General features: G+C 42.9%; 1 protein-coding gene across 1 annotated transcript; it reads left to right on the top strand.

The window, feature by feature from the left end:
* Nucleotides 1-1,413: 1,413 nt before the first annotated feature.
* On the top strand, nt 1,414-16,951 carry sall3a (spalt-like transcription factor 3a). Its single transcript, XM_086218960.1, has 4 exons — nt 1,414-2,868; nt 11,191-14,385; nt 14,715-15,052; nt 15,316-16,951. Exons 1-4 carry the CDS (start codon nt 2,787-2,789, stop codon nt 15,745-15,747), a joined length of 4,047 nt encoding a protein of 1,348 aa, XP_086075086.1. The 5' UTR covers nt 1,414-2,786; the 3' UTR covers nt 15,748-16,951.
* Nucleotides 16,952-18,114: the final 1,163 nt, after the last annotated feature.

The following is an 18,114-nucleotide window of genomic DNA, read 5'->3' as shown; positions in this document are numbered from 1 at the left end:
AAGTTCAAGCTGTTTCCTACACTGTATCTCTCACACACACCTCTCTCTCTCTCTCTCTCTCTCTCTCTTCTGTGTGTCTGTCTACCGGATTGAATGGCATCTCGTTTTAAAATGACACCTCGCCTCGTGTACACCCCACCCCCCTCATCCTTTCATCATCAGCAAAATAAGGATTAGGCCTACAGAGGAGATTGTACCGGCGCGTCTTCACTCCTCTTTTTTTTTCTTTTAGAAAAAAAGGTGCGAGGATCTTCATTCCTCCGCCTTTGTGATGATATTGATGATGATGATGGCCAAGTGGACAGTTTGATTTTTGGTGCGGCGAACTAGTTATAAAGAATCAATATTATATCAAGGGGGTAACTTTGGTGATAAAGGACTTCAGCCACTCTGGCTATTCATCATAAGTCTGTAGCAAGCAGATAGGTCAAAAGAAATTATATTGCTCTAAAGAGTGTGTCTCCTTATCTCTCAGCAGCAGGGGAGTGGAGGACACGCCGATCGATACAGTAGCTGCCGTATACTCCTTGCAATTATCAATAGCTGATTTTGTCTTCCAGGGGCTGCATCTATTAATACCAGATAATAACAGCCGTTTGGACGTAACTTCTTAGAGGGGATGATGGAAGGAGAGGAAGAAAATGAAGAAAAGTTTGCACACAGGACGACCTTCCTTGTTGTCAACAGATTTCTCATATAAGGTGGAAACTGGTGTGTGTGTGTGTGTGTGTGTGTGTGTGTGTGTGTGTGTGTATGTGTGTGTGTGTGTGTGTATGGGGGGGGTAGACAAGTCAAACAGACAAGAGGGAGGAGGGAGGGGGGGGTGAAACAGATCTGCTCTTAGAGAAAGCTCAGGATGCAGCTTTAAAGAAATCGGTTTTCTTTAATGCAAAGAATCGTAAAAAAGCCAGATAGATTGTCAGTTTCTTTCAAACGCGTGTATTTCCGTACAGATGCAAGCGTTTTACTGAGATTTTACTGTAAATAATTTGCAAAAAATAAATAAATAAAAGCTCATTATTATACTCATCCGACCTGGCTTTAATGCGCAACATCGTGGAGGCAGTAACAGACATTTTACGGAGTGTTGTGTTAAATGTATATTTTCTTACTTTGAACTATGGATGACCATTTTCTTTGAGCACAAAGCAGAAAAAATACACACTCGGTGGTTGGCAACATGCAAAATTTTCATACAGCGTTCCACGGAGACTGAGAAGTGAAAGCTCCCCCACCACCACCACCAAAAAAAGAAAAGAAAAAAACCACCCGAAAAAATGCAAGATTAATATGACAGGCTGTCCCCTCATAGGCGGCGACTTGGCATCGAGATATTATATGATGGGGAGGTCAAATCTGGGTGTTCACACAGGAGTCAGAGGACGATCCATTCAACAGCAACGTGGTGGTACATCCTAGTGGTGGCTGAAAGCAATGGGCTGAACCTCTGCTTGGGGGTTAACTCTCACTCACAGCGCAATTCCCCACACACACAGAGCCGTGCCCTGCACCGCGAGAGCGACACCAGCGAGCTGCCAGAAGACAACTTCGAAGTTGGCCTCGGTTTCAGCTCACAGCCCGGCTGAATGGAAGAGCTTGACCGACGCTTTCGCTTGGAGCAGAAGCGCTGTTTGGCCAACTAATATTCAGACTTTTGGAGAAGAAGCGCGTCGAGGCGCAACCGGGAGATAAACACTGCGAGAGAGAGAAGGACGATGGGAACTTCGTTGCGATCAGCCACACTGAAGCGACTCCTCTTGTTCGGGACAAGTTAGTTTTTGTTTCTTTTTTTTTTTTTTTTTTTTTGGTCACAATGCTGTTACCGAGAGGAGGAGTGTTATTCGTGGCAGCGTTTTCTCGCAACACGCGCGTCAAAGTTTGGAGAGCGGAGCTGCGCCGGTAGAAAACAACAGCCCTTGTAACAATTTATCGCTTTTGTCAAGAACTTTACTCGTCCAGTTGCTGCTTCAGATGTCCGAGTATCAACACAAAAGCCCCTGGAAAGACGTCCCTCGAGAGAAAACTTCTCAGAGACTGTAAACATCCGATATTGAAGCCGCACACGAGACGAGAAACAACAACAACAGCAAAAAAGTTACTGAGAGAGAAAGTGCGAGAACTGAGCCAAGATCTCGAGATATATAGACTTTATGAGCTTTGTGAAGTTCTGGGGTAAAATCATTAAAAAAAAAAAAAGTCAAGGCGATGAAGATGACTTGGAAGCGAGGAGCAGCGAATCCCCAGCGCTTGTGAGTCGGTGCGCTTCGTGGAAGGAGGGAGGAAAAGAGACCCCAACACCACCGCCACCCCCTCCTCTGAAGTTCTGGGCATAACAAGAGATTTGTGTGTTGTGTTGTTGGGGGGAGGCTGGATAGTAAAGAGAAAAAGAGACGGGTAAAGTCTGAGAGTGAAGCGGCTAATTGCTTAGTCCGTCCCTCATTACCATATCCAATGCGCGTCCGCTGGACTGCAGCCAATCATCCCCACCTTCACACGCTGCCATTAATCGCGAGGCATTATTCACGATCATAATTATTACACCGACATGCGCAATCCAACGCACAGCAACAGCACGACCGGCTAATTTCACTTTTTTTCCCTTTTTTTTTTGTTGTTGTTTTTTTCTGCCTCCCTCCTCTCCGCTACCAGACTGTTTGAGAACTTTTTGTGTGTTGATTCCTTCGCTCGTCGCTGATGTATCTGCAAAACGCAGACACATCCCGGAGCGCAAAAGCAGCAGCAGCAGCAGCAGCAGCAGCATCGTCTCAACCAGCAGCAGCAGCAGCATGTCCCGACGCAAGCAAGCCAAGCCGCAACACCTCAAGTCGGATGAGGATCCCGCACTAACCGGAGTCATCTCCGAGCACGGTGAGTAGACCTAACCGGCTGCAGGTTCAAACTTCTCCTCTCCGCCGTATTCCTTCACGTCACCTTCTCTCAGGACCTTTCCAGCTAATATATTTTTTGGGGATTAATTCGAACTATTTTCAGCTTGCTGTTTAAACTGAATCCCTCATATGTGGACGCCATAATTGAATTTATTATGTCAGTAAGTTAAAAGTCGGTCTCGGAGGTGTGCGTGTTTTATTCCACCTAAGAAAATCCCACTTTCACGGCTTTTGAGGTGAATGTTAGGTTGATGGCAATAATCTAATACACTTCATACTTGCATGCCTGTGCTGGAGGCCTTTAGAAAGGCCCGGTTCAAACTAAAAAATGATTAAACTCTTCTTCTTCTTTTTTAGGGAAATAAGAGACGCATATTTGTAATTTTATCTCATTGACTCTGCCAACGCGCGCAATAAAATACGTGTTCAAAGCTGCACACACGAACGGTTTGATCAGTTAAAGTAATTTATTTTCTCGCTAAGAATCAAATTCTTAATTCCACAGATATAAATAAGCAAACGATGTAATTTTTTGTTTTACATTTAAATATCACTTTTGTGTTTTATTTTAATTTGCGTGATTGTCCCTCAGCGCCTGTCTGCTTTCCGGAGGGAGTAAAACGCGAATTCTGTTGCAAGTCGAAGCCTTGTTTTGTTATGGAAATGGTTTTGTTTACCCCCCTCACATAAATTTAGCACACTTGATTTGTTCCCTTTCGCTCACAGTGTCGACAAGCCCGGGTGTCACAGCTCGTCCTCGCCATGTGGGGAGGGAGAAAAAAAAGTCATTCATCCTTTAGTCTTAAACGCATTAGATTGAATTTAAGTAAAGTCAGATTTTAATCTCGGTGCAATGCTGTGAAATAGAATCAGAATTATTTATTGTTTTCCGTCGTTTTCATATTTCTACAGCATCATCAGCCTATTAGATGTTAACCGTTTGAATGTGGGACCAGTCATATTTTCTAGAGTTCTGAGATGAATTAACTTAGTCTTTTTATGTGATTTAAACATGCACTCAATGTACAACTATGATTTAAAAATGAAGAGTAATATGTCATGTTTCAACACACACACACACACACACACACACACACACACCCACGCGCACACACACACACACATTTTGCAGGGCTTTTTTTTTTACAATAGAAATGCCTGGTGTAATCTCTTGGGAGCAACTCTCTTTGCTTTGGGAAAAACGGTGTGTGTGTGTGTGTGTGTGTGTGTGTGTGTGTGTGTGTGTGTGTGTGCGCATGCTTGCACAAGTGTATGTGTGTGTGGGTGTGTGTGTGTGTTGTGTGTCATAAGAGGAGGTCACACTGATGACCCTTGGGTTTGTAGACTTCTGATTCTGCAGCGATTTTTTTTTTTAAAACAGAAAGGTCGCAGCGACTGGTCAGAGGAGTAAAACTTCCATCAGGTTGCTCGCCTGTAGGATCACTCAGTGAAAAGGAACCTTTCCTTTATAGAGGGACTGTCGTTAAACGTCCCACTAGGAAGATTTACTCGTAGGTTTTTTGCTCTTTTACGAATGTTACAGCGAATTTGTGAAACGTCAAGCGCTCGGAAGACGAACCCACGATGTGGGAATAAGCGTAGAATTGTGACTAACCCAAACACTCTTTTGGAGAAGTGTTTTCTCCATCTTAACACCCTCCAACATACGTATAGAGGTGGGCCTGGTGTAAAGTAAAAACTCTCTCTCACACACACACACACACACACACACACACACACACACACACACACACACACACACTGGGTAACCTGCAGTTCGTACGCCATTGTTTTTTAAGACTGAAAGTGGCAGTGGAATGATCTTCCTTGTAGGAGCGTTATAGTGGCTCACTTGTTTTCTTGCAGGACAGACATGCAGCAAAACAATTCCAAGCCTTTGGCAGAGCACAGTGAGCCCTCACACACTTAGATAAACCTAATAATACCATGTCTTATCCAAAGCTACCTCACCAATGTCAGACTGTCAGTGTATCATTGCAGCGTGATCAGATTCTCCGCTGCAGCTCGTGACGACACTATTGATCGCTGGCTTGACAAATCGTAGCGTAAAGGAATTTAAAAGTTCCAGTCGTAAGTGATTTTTTTTTTTTTTTTTTTTGCAGGCTCGTGTTTGAGATAAAGAGGGAAAAAAACAAGTCAAGCGACCAACTGGTACTGAGATTATGCTCAAGGACAAATGCTCTCTTTCTGTAGCGCGGTGAATAAAGACATCACCCAAGAAAATATCATGAGGTGGAAGCTCTGATCTTACAGTAGGACGCTGCAGGGTTTTATTCTGAATTGTGAATTTGATCCAATTGTTTGTGTGTGCGATCTTCCTTGGCTCTGTCCACTGCAGCTCAGCGATGACCTCTGTGTGCTGCATCCCTGACAAGATAAAAAAAATAAAATCATGTGCCAACAAGCTCTTGTCTGGCATATCATCTGCCCCTCAGGCCTTTTGGATGTTGCCCCCCCCCCCCCCCCCAACACCACCCTAGAGGCAAAGAGGAGGGAAGGGGGTTATGTGTGTGTGTGTGTGTGTGTGTGTGTGTGTGTGTGTGTGTGTGTGTGTGTGTGTGTGTGTGTTAGGATTTGGAAGGGGGGGCAGGGGGTCTGCTTAGGAGTGCTTTTATAAAGCTTGCTGACTTAACCTTTGTGTAGCCCAGCCAGCCAGGTCCCACCACTAGATGTCAAGATCCTGGAACAATTAGAACATGTATGCCGTTGACCTTGCCAGCACGTCTTACTGGTGTGAGCAGCCTTTACATTTTTGCAGCACTTCCTCTGCATCCTCAAGATGTGCACGTGGAGAGGGCGACGACATGCAAACACACTCAGATTCCATCTTGGTCTGGTGCTTATAGGAAGTTATAGACAGAGATCTGTAGGCGTTACTTCAACCAAAACTACATCCTGAATGTTACTGTAACATAAAATGATATTGATCGTTGTCACACACACTGGTCCTGATATTTCTGTAAAGGGTCAGGAGGGCAGGTGTGTCTCAGGCTTTAAATCGGAGGGTTGCTGGTTAAATTCCTGCATCCTCGTGATGTATGGAAGTGTCCCTGTATGGTGCTGTGAACGGTTCATAGATTTAGGTGTTTTTTAGGCTTTCGGAGTTGAATGCCAACACTGAACTTTCTCTAGAATAACGAGGCTTGAATGAGGTTATGTATAAAACATACATAATAAAGCCAGAGGGTCCCTGCTGATGGTGTCAATGTGGTTGTTGGCCACTTCCTCTGCAGTAGGGCTTTGTTTGACTTTTGTTTTAATCCCCCTCTTACCATTGGGTGCAGGCCTGTGGACCACCCACATAGTTGTGGCAAAGATGTCTTCAAGAAGGCACTCAAATATGACCGTGTCTTAATTACTACTCAGCACTGAAAACACACACGAACAAGGCAGATTCTGATTGAGAGGAGGGACTCAACAAGGGAGAGGGAGTGTTTATGATATCAGACAAGACAGCAGATTTCAGGAGAAAGCTGACAAGCCATCAACTGAAGATAACTTGTCTCTTTAGATGAACGACAAGGAAGACTTTGCAGGAGAAGAGCATATTGATTGTGCTTGGCTTTCATTGATTTTAGAATTAAAAAAAAAAAATCAAGAAACCTCTAAACCAAAACCATCAAAAATGTGCCTGTAAATGCACTGAAACTATGGGTCTGGCCTGAGCCAGCGTCTAAAGCCTCGTCCTCATCTCCAGCTCTCTGGTAAATTCAGATCCAGGGTGACTGAGAGCCATCTTGACGAGTGAGACAGGCATCTTGACAGAATGCTGTCATTGAATACTGTATTGCAAATGCTTCCACAAACAAATCGTTAATGTTTTGGCTGCTCCACATCTGCAGGCTATGACAAAGGCCTCTCTGTCAGCGCAGATATGACTGTACCACTCTGCAGTGGGGCTGAGCAGGCTGATGACACACTCGGAGCTGTGCTGAGGACACTCAAGCCTCCGCAGGGATGCGTGGAATCATTCGAGGAGATGTGCGTTTATAGAAACAGAGACTTTACTGTACGCGAGTGTGAAGGAGCACGAATAGCAAAGAACAGTGAAATAAAAACACACCGATAGTAAATCTCGAATCTCATTTGAAAAAAAAATATCACAATAATATGCACAAAGTAGAGCTTTTCATCTTTGCCTGCAATCGCAAAGAAATAAAAATGTAAAACACAGCAAAAATGAGAAAAAAAAAACCCCACACCAGTGCGAATGGTAAAAATAAGAAATAGATTGTTTTTATTTGGGGTTTTCTTTTTTTAATTTCCAAGACAGAATCGGAGGAGCAATGAAATAATTAGATGTAAGTGGCACAAAAATTCCAACGCAGGCTTCCTTTTTCCTACACTTCAGCTTGGTCTGGACCTACAGTGATGCATCTCTGGTTAATCAGCCTATAGGTGCTGGAGAGGAATGAATTCTAAATTAGCAAAAGGAGGAGGTGGTTTTATAGATTACACGTCTTACTCTGTGCCTCTATGTAAATTAAATCTAGAGCGTCGTGGTACTGTGAGCAGATTTTCAGGTCCAAAAAGTAGAATACGATACATTTAAAATGAATCTATAGCTTTACCTTAACATGGAACCCATGTTGCCAGTGTCAATGTCTGTGTGTTTATTCATTAAGTGAATCTGGAAAAGCTTAAGAATAAGAGAATTTGTAATTGTCCGGTGCTCTATTCAACGCACGGCTCTGTGGCTTTCACAGAATCAGTGGAAAGCATGAATAGCTCATCTGATATAATATGTCAGATTAGCGGTTTCAGTTAGCATGCCAAAGATTGTAGAGCATGATAGTGGACACACACTGATTCAGTGTCCACAATCCCTCTATTGAGTGTGTGCAGCTTAATATTTGCATCTGAGTAAATGAAGACTCTTAAAGGAATGAAAAACGTATTGGATTCTTTTCTTTTTTCTTCTATCCCTTCCTTTTTCATGCTATAGGGAAATCAATACCAACACCACCACCACCACCACCCCCCCCCCCTTTGCTTTGCACACACACATTTTCTTTTACACTGTCTTGCAAACACAACCACAAAATATCACGTTCACACATCTTCACACCACATTGCTTGTTTCAAGGTTGTTGGGAATGTTTTTGTTGTTATTGGAAATCATGAGCATGCACAGTAATGTTTCCATACGAAGCATACAAAAATAATTTGGCACACTATTGTGGATTATTTTGTGATACTAACATTGATATGTAAGCCGTCGAAAAAGGCAGCAAATCTGCTTCTGATTTGGTGGATGTTTAAAATGGGAGTCAACATTTACATTGGTGAATTCTGAAAGTTACAAACTATTAGGACTATTAAGAAAAATACGATTTAACTTTGACTATGCTTACAAAGACTGTTCTTCCTACACTGTAAACATATCAAATGACTCAGAAACATTCATATTAAAATATATTCTTAATACAGTTTTTTAAAAACATACAGTATTTTTTCTAAATTAGATTTTACAATGTATGAATGCACATATATAAATATATGTATATATAGAGACTATGTACTGTATATATATATATAGAGAGAGAGAGAGAGAGAGAGAGAGAATGCATGTGTGTCTGTATATAAATATATATATATATATATATATATATATTTATTTATATACAGACACACATGCATTCTCTCTCTCTCTCTATATATATATATACAGTCACACACACACACACTTTGTAGCTGATAGGAAAAGCAGTGTGTAGTGGTGTGAATGTGGAATTTTTTAGGTAATTATTTATTCAAATGCACCTAATTTGTGAGTAGATGTGTGCCAGTAAATGTGTGTGTGTGTGTGTGTGTGTGTGTACGTGTGTGTGTGCATGTGTGTGTGAGTGCAGGCGTGTGTGTGTGAGTGTGTGTGAGTGCAGGCGTGTGTGTGAGTGTGTGTGTGTGTGTGTGTGTGTGTGTGGGCGTGTGTTTGTGAGGTCACAGGCATACAAAGGCTTCCACTTGTAATTGTATGAATGAATAAAAGAGATTGACAGTAATACCATTCTAATAACTAATCAGCTCAGCACAATGCCTACTCATTTGCGTTGACCTTTCAACCCTCAATTATGGAAATGGATTCTGCTGTCCGCTGCTGGGCTAAGGAGATTTCCAACCTGCTGTCACGTGTCGCTGACTTTTCCACTCACTCGCACCCTTTTTCATTTGTCAATTTTTTTGAATGACATCTTTTTTACTTTTTTTGTAGTAAGTGGTATATTACTGTAATTTATAAAATGACCAGTTCTGAAAATGTTTTAGTGGTGACTTTATACTGATATTTAAAGCTGGTAAGAAAACAGTGGAGGGAGGTGATGTTGATATAGCAAAGTCAACCTCCTTGAATGAAAATGTGCAGCGTTTTCTGTAACATGCGTGATGAAGTAAAATAATATATTTTTTTGTCAGCCCGACCCTAAAGTGAGGATGAAAACAAGGTGCCTGTCCAAAGCCTTGCTGTTGACAATTCATTAAGTTATAAACACCAGACCTTGATAGCTTATGGCCCCGTTGGCCAAAAATTATAGGAGGGGTGACGAATTTCTCTGCTAATGAATCATTGTAATTGCCCAAATACTCCATGTCTGCCTCACCACGGCTCACTCCACTTTAACCTTCAAGATCAGCGTAAGCACTTTGTGAATTTTTATGCAAACAAAACACAGTCAGACCTTTAATGTTGACTAAACATGTGCAGTCTGTAATGTGCAGTATTTTCTGGGAGTTTAGAGGTAATGCCACCCTCAGCATCTCTTTTTATCCGTTTTAATTCGTAGCTAAGGCTGGCCCAACCTGGGTGAGCTGCACTCCTATGATTAGTGCAGCCAGTAATGAAAAACCTAAGCAATGGTTTTTATTCAGGCACATTTCTTGTTAGCGTTTAATTATAAAGTCATATATTTATATACAATAATTTCTCCAGTTTTAGCACATTTTGACTCCCTTTTTAGATCTAAATCTAAAATTACCCTGTTTTGATTTTAATTTTATTGCATTTTTTTCTGTTTGTGAAAACGTTTTTTTTTTTTTTTCATTTGCAGCAATGCTCATGTAATTTTGAAAAAAAAATTTTGAAAATGTAAACTAAATTGTTTAAATGTAAAGATTCATTCTCATGTTACCAAATACACGCCGGGTCTTCCAGGGTAAAGTGAATAAACAAAAGGGTGAAATTAACTGTGTCACATGCTATGGCAAATGATTGAGCCCAGCGCTAGTAGTAATGAAAAGGGCGTCTGAATCAGCCAGGACACGTCACACACCAATACTCAAACATACAGAGGAAATAAAAACTAAATAAATACAAAAGGGAAGGCCATTTTGACATGGTTTTGATCAGGTGTGAATTAGGTCAATGTTCAAAGCACGCGTCGGCTTGGTTGACTCTGATGGTTACATGACGAAGAGGAAGTGGCTTCCTACAACTGTGATTAAACATGTGTAACTAATCAGAGACTTTGCTGCCTTTGCACTAGCATGTAATTTGTTGAGTCGTATTTCAGAGAGCATGCGAGAAGGAGGCAGAGAGACAGAAAGTCACACTATGAATTTATTGACTGAAGAAAAATCTTTTTCTTTATTATTTCGACTTCAAAAAAGGTGCAGATTTAAAAGAAAATATACATGTATTGGCTGCTAAATGACTCATTTTAACAATGAAAAGTGCAGGAAGGGCAACTAATAAAACAGATTTATGGTCTTTTTAACAAAAAAAACTACTATCCAGATATCATTACAATCCCTTGCTTGGATGCAGAGCTAAAGAATTACCTTTGCAATGCTAAATGAAAAGGCCCAGGCATTTGAAATTCAGGTGGAAATGACCGCGCTTGATAGCAGAGGGGAATCCTAATAGGGCCATCAAAGTCCTGATTTGTACCCAACAGATGAGGCAGCTGTGAATTGTATGAAATATTGGAAATCAATAGGTTCTATGGAATTTCATTAAGCGGCAGTATCCACAATTGATAGGCCCTCATAATTTGATGGATTGCACAAAGAAAATTATTAGCTGGCTCTATGGACAGGGTGCGAATGCACAAACCTGGGTCTTGAGGATTGGTGAACTAGGGCAATTTGCAGAGAGTTTAAAAAAAGAAAAATATATTGATTTTTGTTATGTTAAAAGAGAAGAAAAAAAATCAAAGGTTAAATCTTTGCAGCACTGCATTGCAAACTATGTGAGGATTCTTTATTGATTATTTATTCATTAATTCTTCTTTTTTCTCCTCCCCCTCCCTCCTTCTATTTTCTTCCTTCCCTGACTGCCTCCCCTCAGGCCGAGGTGATGTGCTGGATGATGCCGACAGTGGGAATGAAAGCCGCAGTGGCAGTGAAGAGACCCACGTATGCGAGAAGTGTTGTGCTGAGTTCTTCAAGTGGTCAGACTTCTGTGAACATTTAAAGAGCTGCACCAAGAACCCCCTGGTGCTTATAGTGAATGACAATGAGGACACGCCTAACCACTCCCAGGAGTACACATCAGAACCCTCCCCTGTACCCAGCTGTCCCAGTGAGCAGGCTGACAGCGAGGACCCCAGGGAGGGTAACCACAGTCCTGCTGGTGAGGGGGATGATGTCCCTGATACAGCAACCTCAAATGGGGTCGTCTTAGAAAAAGAGGATGAAGAGATGGAGATGGAGCTTTCTCCGGAAAAAAACATGGATCCTGAAGAGAGAGATGTGACATCCCCTGAGCCAGACGGCTCCCTACAACAGCTCAGTGATGTTGGCCCCCCCAGTGTTTCGAGCTACGCTATGCCAAGCACTAATGTTACCTTGGAGACTCTGCATGGGACCAGAGTTGCAGTTGCCCAGTTTTCACAGAGCATACGGGCGGCAGCCGGCAGTGGGGTTTCCACCATGGCTATTCCCATGATCCTGGACCAGCTGATGGCTCTTCAGCAGCAGCAGATACACCAGCTGCAGCTGATAGAACAAATACGCAGTCAAGTGGCTCTGATGAACAGACAGTCTGCCACACAGCCTGCACTCAACCACCATCACAGTGCTGCTGCTGCTGCTGCTGCTGCTGCTGCCGCTGCCGCTGCTGCTGCTGCTGCTGTTGGAAACCAGGGGCCTGCGTCCTCATGTGTCCCTCCAGTTGCAAGCCAGCTTCAGCTACACAACTTCATCACTCCCCCTGTTCACCAGCTGCCAGTTAGGCTGCCAGCCACTCTCAATAGCCAAGGTCCTTCACCTCTGACCTCAACAATGGAAGGGCCCCTCTCTCAGACACAACAGAGTAGAAGTCAGCAGTCTAACCCTTCGCTCCCCAACACATCCTCAAATAATTCAGTGTTTCCCCCTCCAACTGGCTCTGGATTGTCATCTCTACTTCCCTCCTGCTCATCCTCAGTCACGAACATAAGCACGAGTAGTAGTGTTACAGGAAGTGGTGGCATCAGCAGCAGCTCAACTCTTCCCAGGAACTCCACCACCCCTCCGTCACTCAGCCACAGCAGCCTCCTGAGCTCGGCCTCCAGTCTACCGCTGATACCTCACAGCTCTTCAAGCAGCGTTATCTTCCCCAACCCACTGGCCAGCATAGCAGCCACAGCCAATGCGCTTGACCCCCTCTCTGCTCTGATGAAGCATCGCAAGGGGAAGCCCCCGAACGTGTCTGTGTTTGACACTAAGCCTAGCTCTGAGGACCCCTTTTTCAAGCATAAGTGTCGGTTCTGTGCCAAGGTGTTTGGCAGTGACAGTGCACTACAAATCCACCTGCGCTCCCACACTGGAGAGAGGCCCTACAAATGCAACATATGTGGCAACCGATTCTCCACCAAGGGAAATCTGAAAGTCCACTTCCAGAGGCACAAAGAGAAATACCCCCATATTCAAATGAACCCCTACCCTGTGCCAGAGTACCTGGACAACGTGCCCACAAGCTCAGGCATCCCATATGGTATGTCATTGCCTCCAGAAAAACCTGTCACCACATGGCTTGACAGCAAACCTGTCCTCCCCACTGTACCCACCTCAGTTGGGCTCCAGCTACCTCCCACGCTACCGAGTATGATGGGGGGTTTTGGTGAGTCTCCAAGCCTCACCCCACTGAACAGATCCCCACAGAGGCCATCTCCACCATCAAGCGAGTGTGCATCTTTGTCCCCGAATATTATTATTGACTCTGGCATGACCACTACTTCACCATCCCCAAAACCTAGTCTAGGGAGTGATGCACCTCCTCTCCTAAAGCCCGAAGGTGTCCTCCTGCCTCCAACCTGCTCTACCCGTCCAGGAGAAAACACCACCACCACAACTACAGTAACTCAAATGGTGCTTTCCACTTCTGTCACCTCCACCACATCGTCGAGCAGTGCCCAGGTTACTGAACCCATCACTAGCCCAAACTCTATGTCTAACCCAGTCTCCCATCCTGTCCTCCCCATGCTGTCAGACCAATTTAAGGCCAAGTTTCCCTTTGGTGGCCTCCTAGACTCTATGCAAACTTCAGAGACATCAAAGTTGCAGCAGCTTGTTGAGAACATAGACAAGAAAATGACTGATCCCAACCAGTGTGTTATCTGCCATCGTGTTCTGAGTTGCCAGAGTGCCCTCAAGATGCACTACCGCATCCACACTGGCGAGAGGCCTTTCAAATGCAAGATATGTGGGCGGGCATTCACCACAAAGGGAAATCTGAAAACACATTTTGGTGTTCATAGGTCTAAACCCCCACTCCGAGTCCAGCACTCATGCCCTATATGTCAGAAGAAGTTCACTAACGCTGTTGTTCTGCAGCAGCACATCCGTATGCACATGGGAGGGCAGATCCCCAACACCCCAGTCCCTGAAAGCCTCCAGGAGATGGACACTGATCTGTCCATTGATGAGAAGAGCTTAGATGCAATGAGTAATTATGATGATGATCTTCTGGATGAAATGGAGCAGGCTATGGATGATGAAATTGATTTAAAAGAGGGAGAAATGGACCCATCAAAACCTTATTCACCTGGGAGCTCCCCACCAACATCCATCATCTCCAGCATTGCTGCGATGGAGAACCAGATGAAGATGATTGACTCCACTGCCAATATGACCCGTTCATTTGGTCAAAAGCCCACGCAAAATGGCAGTAGCTTTGGAGGCGAGAATGAATGCTTTACCACGGATTGTCTGTCTGCAGTAGCAGATGCAGAATGTCGAAGCTTGGGGAGTCCCGCTTTGTCAGAGTCCTCTGGCTCTCTGCAGCATTTGTCCCCAGCTCACAGCCATTCTGAGAGCCAGCAATCCAAGTCCCCAGCCACACACAACAATAACAACAACAGCAGTGCCATGACAGCAGAAGAGGGCCAGGAGAACAATACAGCTGGCTTGGCAACAGTGAAGTCGGAAAAATCAGAGACCCCATCTCCGCTTTCTGCAACAGAGGGCAATGGGGCCCTTGACCTGACCGCCACTCAACCTGGCAGGCACTTTATCAAGGAGGAGAGCCACTTCAATATGCTGTTTCTAAATAGAGATCGAGGTGTGTATGTGCAAAATGCACTTGTACTGAATGAATTATATAAAGTGAATTTGAAATGTACAGTGAACAGGTTCAATGTGGAGTTATTTCTAAAAATAACATACTTAGAGACAAGATGAAACTGTCATCATAAGCGCTTTGAGCGATGTCTTTGATAATCAAAAAAGAATTATACAGTGGAAATTATTTTTTTTATTTCACAAACATAGTACCAAATTAACATATGGGAGCATATGATTTTAAAAGTCTTTGCAAAATTATACATTTCAGTTTTTACGTTCCAATGTTCTAATATTATTAATTTGACTTTTTTTTTTTTTCTGTTTCAGGGCTTAACACTCCTAATTTGGCCAGCACTGCATCAAACATGATTAAAATGGAAATGAATGGACACAGCAAGTCAGTGTCTCTGAGCGAAAATTCCCACCTGTCGATGGGCATCCAGGTTGCTGCTGCAGCTCCCCAGACCACCCTGAGCCCCAGCACTAACCCTATGTTGGCTCCCCCACCCCCACGTCGCACTCCTAAGCAGCACAACTGCCACTCTTGTGGGAAGAATTTTTCTTCAGCGAGTGCTTTGCAAATCCATGAGCGCACACACACTGGAGAAAAGCCTTTTGCCTGCTCAATTTGTGGAAGGGCTTTTACCACAAAAGGCAACCTGAAGGTATGTGCCAACTACGGTAGATATAACAACACAATAGTGCTGTTTCTAAATGGGATATTTCAAGTAACGCTGGGATCAATTCTGGCTGAAAAACAGCTTTTGTGTACTGTATGCCACCCAACAAACTCACAACATTGGGAACTTCAAATTTAAAAAATGTAATTTTTAATAACACATCATGTTAAAGTTATTTTTTGCATAAAAACAGAGATTTGAGCTCAGTTTTTAGAATTATTTTTCTTTCTTTTATTTACTTATTTTAGGTTCACATGGGAACACACATGTGGAACAATGCACCAGCCCGAAGGGGTAGGCGACTGTCTGTGGAGAACCCAATGGCCTTGCTGGGAGGGGATGCCATGAAGTTCAGTGAGATGTTCCAGAAGGATCTCGCAGCTCGGGCCATGAATGTCGACCCGGGCTTTTGGAACCAGTATGCAGCCGCCATCACTAATGGCCTGGCAATGAAAAACAATGAGATCTCTGTGATCCAGAATGGAGGTATCACCCAGTTGCCCGTCAGCCTTGGTGGTGCAGGAATCACGTCATTGGGAGCCATGCCTGGTGGAATAGACCGTCTCCACACAGGCAGCAGCCCTCCTATGACTGGTATGGAGAAAGCTGCGATGGAGGTCGGGGCCAGCCGCCCCTTCTCCAGATTCATGGAGGAAAACAAAGAGATTGGGATCAATTAAAAACGCAAATACTCCAATTTAGGCGTTTAGCAAAGACTAAGATTCCGAGGACAAAGAAAGAAACTGCTGATCCAGTCTAAAACTCATACATACTATATTATGTACAGATTGAATATTTTTGGTTTTGGAAATATAGTATTTAGTGTTGATTAGAGGTCTTTGCCTTTCACCCATTCCCTGTTCACTTGATATTTCGCCTATACGAGGAATAATTTGTCTCTTGTTTGAGAATACGTCGTCTTGCAAGATTTGCATGGTACTTACGTTTTTTTTATCAGTATGTTTGACTGCTTTTATGAATTCATTTGAAAACCAGGATTCTGCCTCATTTAGGAACGGCAAGCATCTTGGACAGGACTAAACAGAAAAGACACTGAGATTTGTTTAAAGACAGTCTGGCCTTTGACTGGCAACCTTGTTTATGAGTGCTCTTTTAAATATTAAAAGGGCCCATGGATAGACCGAAGTATAGTGTTTCTGTGCTCGCCTGATATTTTGTTTCTCATGAACTAGAAAACTTGAAAAAAATAATGTTTGAACTATTTTAATCTTTACATTTAGTCTCCCAGCATTGTCTTATAATATTGTCCTGTGTCTTTAGTATTTATGATATTGACAAAAAAGCGGGTATACAAAAATATATTTAATGGCCCAAGCATTTTATTGATTTTTTTTTCTTTTTCTAAACAGGCTTCAATGATGAATATCTCTTTCAATAAAGACAATATGTCATTTGAGTTGAACACCTGAGAAATGGTAGGTTTTATTTGGGTATCTGTTGAGACTATGTGTATCTCTGTACATGTAGGCTACATTCACAAGAGGCTGGAGATATCTGAAGCTGCTATGACCACAACCCTGCTTTTAACCTTTGTAAAAAGAAAAAAGAAGTGATCCTTTTGAAGAAATATCTATGTATAGAAATACAGACAAATCTAAAACAGGTATGCATATTTTGTATCACATAAAGATAGACATCATGAGTTGAGAGTATTTGTCATGTTTGTGAATGCACTTTTTAAAAACAAGACGTTTTGTCTGTGAGTTACCGTTAACCTTTTGACTGAGCTATCTATCACGTGCTGTTTTCATTGTTTCCAGCGTTCCACTCCTACAATTTGCAGAGTTGGTTCTCTGTTATTGCATCTGTGCTACTCTTGCAAACTCATCACTCAATCAAAACCTTCGTAAATAAAAAAAAGAGAACAGGTGTGTGCTTGAATGGTTTCCTTATCTGCATCCTGTTTTCCCTGTCTCTGTCACACTTCAATTTACATGAATTAAACGTGAAATACATCTATGTCTTATTCCAAAAATGTAGTCAATGTGTTTGAGGTGCAAGATTAAGGGAGAACTAGACTGATTGATACTCTAAATTGACTGTAGGTGTGACTGTGAGTGTGAATGGTTGTCTGTCTCTATGTGTTGGCCCTGTGATGGACTGGTGACCTGTCCAGGGTGAACCCTGCCTCTCACCTGAAGGCTGCTGGGATAGGCTCCAGCCCCCCCACGACCCTTAACAGGATAAGGCGAAGAATATGGATGGATGGATGGATGGATGGATGGATTAAGGGAGAGGAAAAGTCTGGAAATGTCTTTCTTTGGAAATGTTATTATTGTTTTGATAATCGTTATTTAACTTTTCCCCCCCACTGTTAATACACTCAATTAATTTGTAAAATCAAATTGTTTCCAGGCGTGCAGTGGTTAGAACTGTCGCCTCACAGCAAGAAAGGGGTCTTTCTGTGTGAGTCTGCATGTTCTCCCTGTTCCTGTGTGGGTTCTCTCTGGTACTCCAGCTTCCTCCCACAGTCCAAAGACATCAAGAGGGGACGAGGCTGATTGATACTCTAAATTGACTGTAGGTGTGACTGTGAGTGTGAATGGTTGTCTGTCTATATGGGTAGGTCCTGTGATGGACTGGTGATCCCACCTCTCAGGCTGCTGGGATAGACTCCAGCCCCCACCCCCCACCACCCTTAATGGGCTAAGCAGTAGAAAATGGATGGACGGATGGGAAATTGTTTCCCCTGAATTCAAATGTTTACACTTCCAAGTAAAATTACAGGGTTTGAATTAAGTTAAGGTCAGTTTATTTTTTAAACGTGTCAATATTGCTGGAAGTTTCAACATAATTCCCAGATTTTGGTTGGAAAACTTTTCTGGCTGTTGCTGCATTAAGTTCTATTGGTTTGTGAAAAGCAAACTAGAATACAAAAAAATAATCAAATATATTCATCGTAAACACTATGACTATAGCATAGCGTGTGTGTGGGTTGTGTTCTGTATATAGTTCAGTCTATACATTAGGGGGGAATAAATGTATAGTGCAGCTAAAAAAAAATCTTATCTTTTATAAATAGTCCA

The sequence above is a fragment of the Aulostomus chinensis genome, chromosome 11 (assembly GCF_037954235.1).
Source record: "Aulostomus chinensis isolate RoL2024-O1b breed Wild chromosome 11, RoL_Achi_v1.0, whole genome shotgun sequence".
NCBI classification, from domain to species: domain Eukaryota; kingdom Metazoa; phylum Chordata; class Actinopteri; order Syngnathiformes; family Aulostomidae; genus Aulostomus; species Aulostomus chinensis.
The sequence above is the reverse complement of the archived record's forward strand: the minus strand, read 5'-3'. Positions and strand labels throughout refer to the sequence as shown.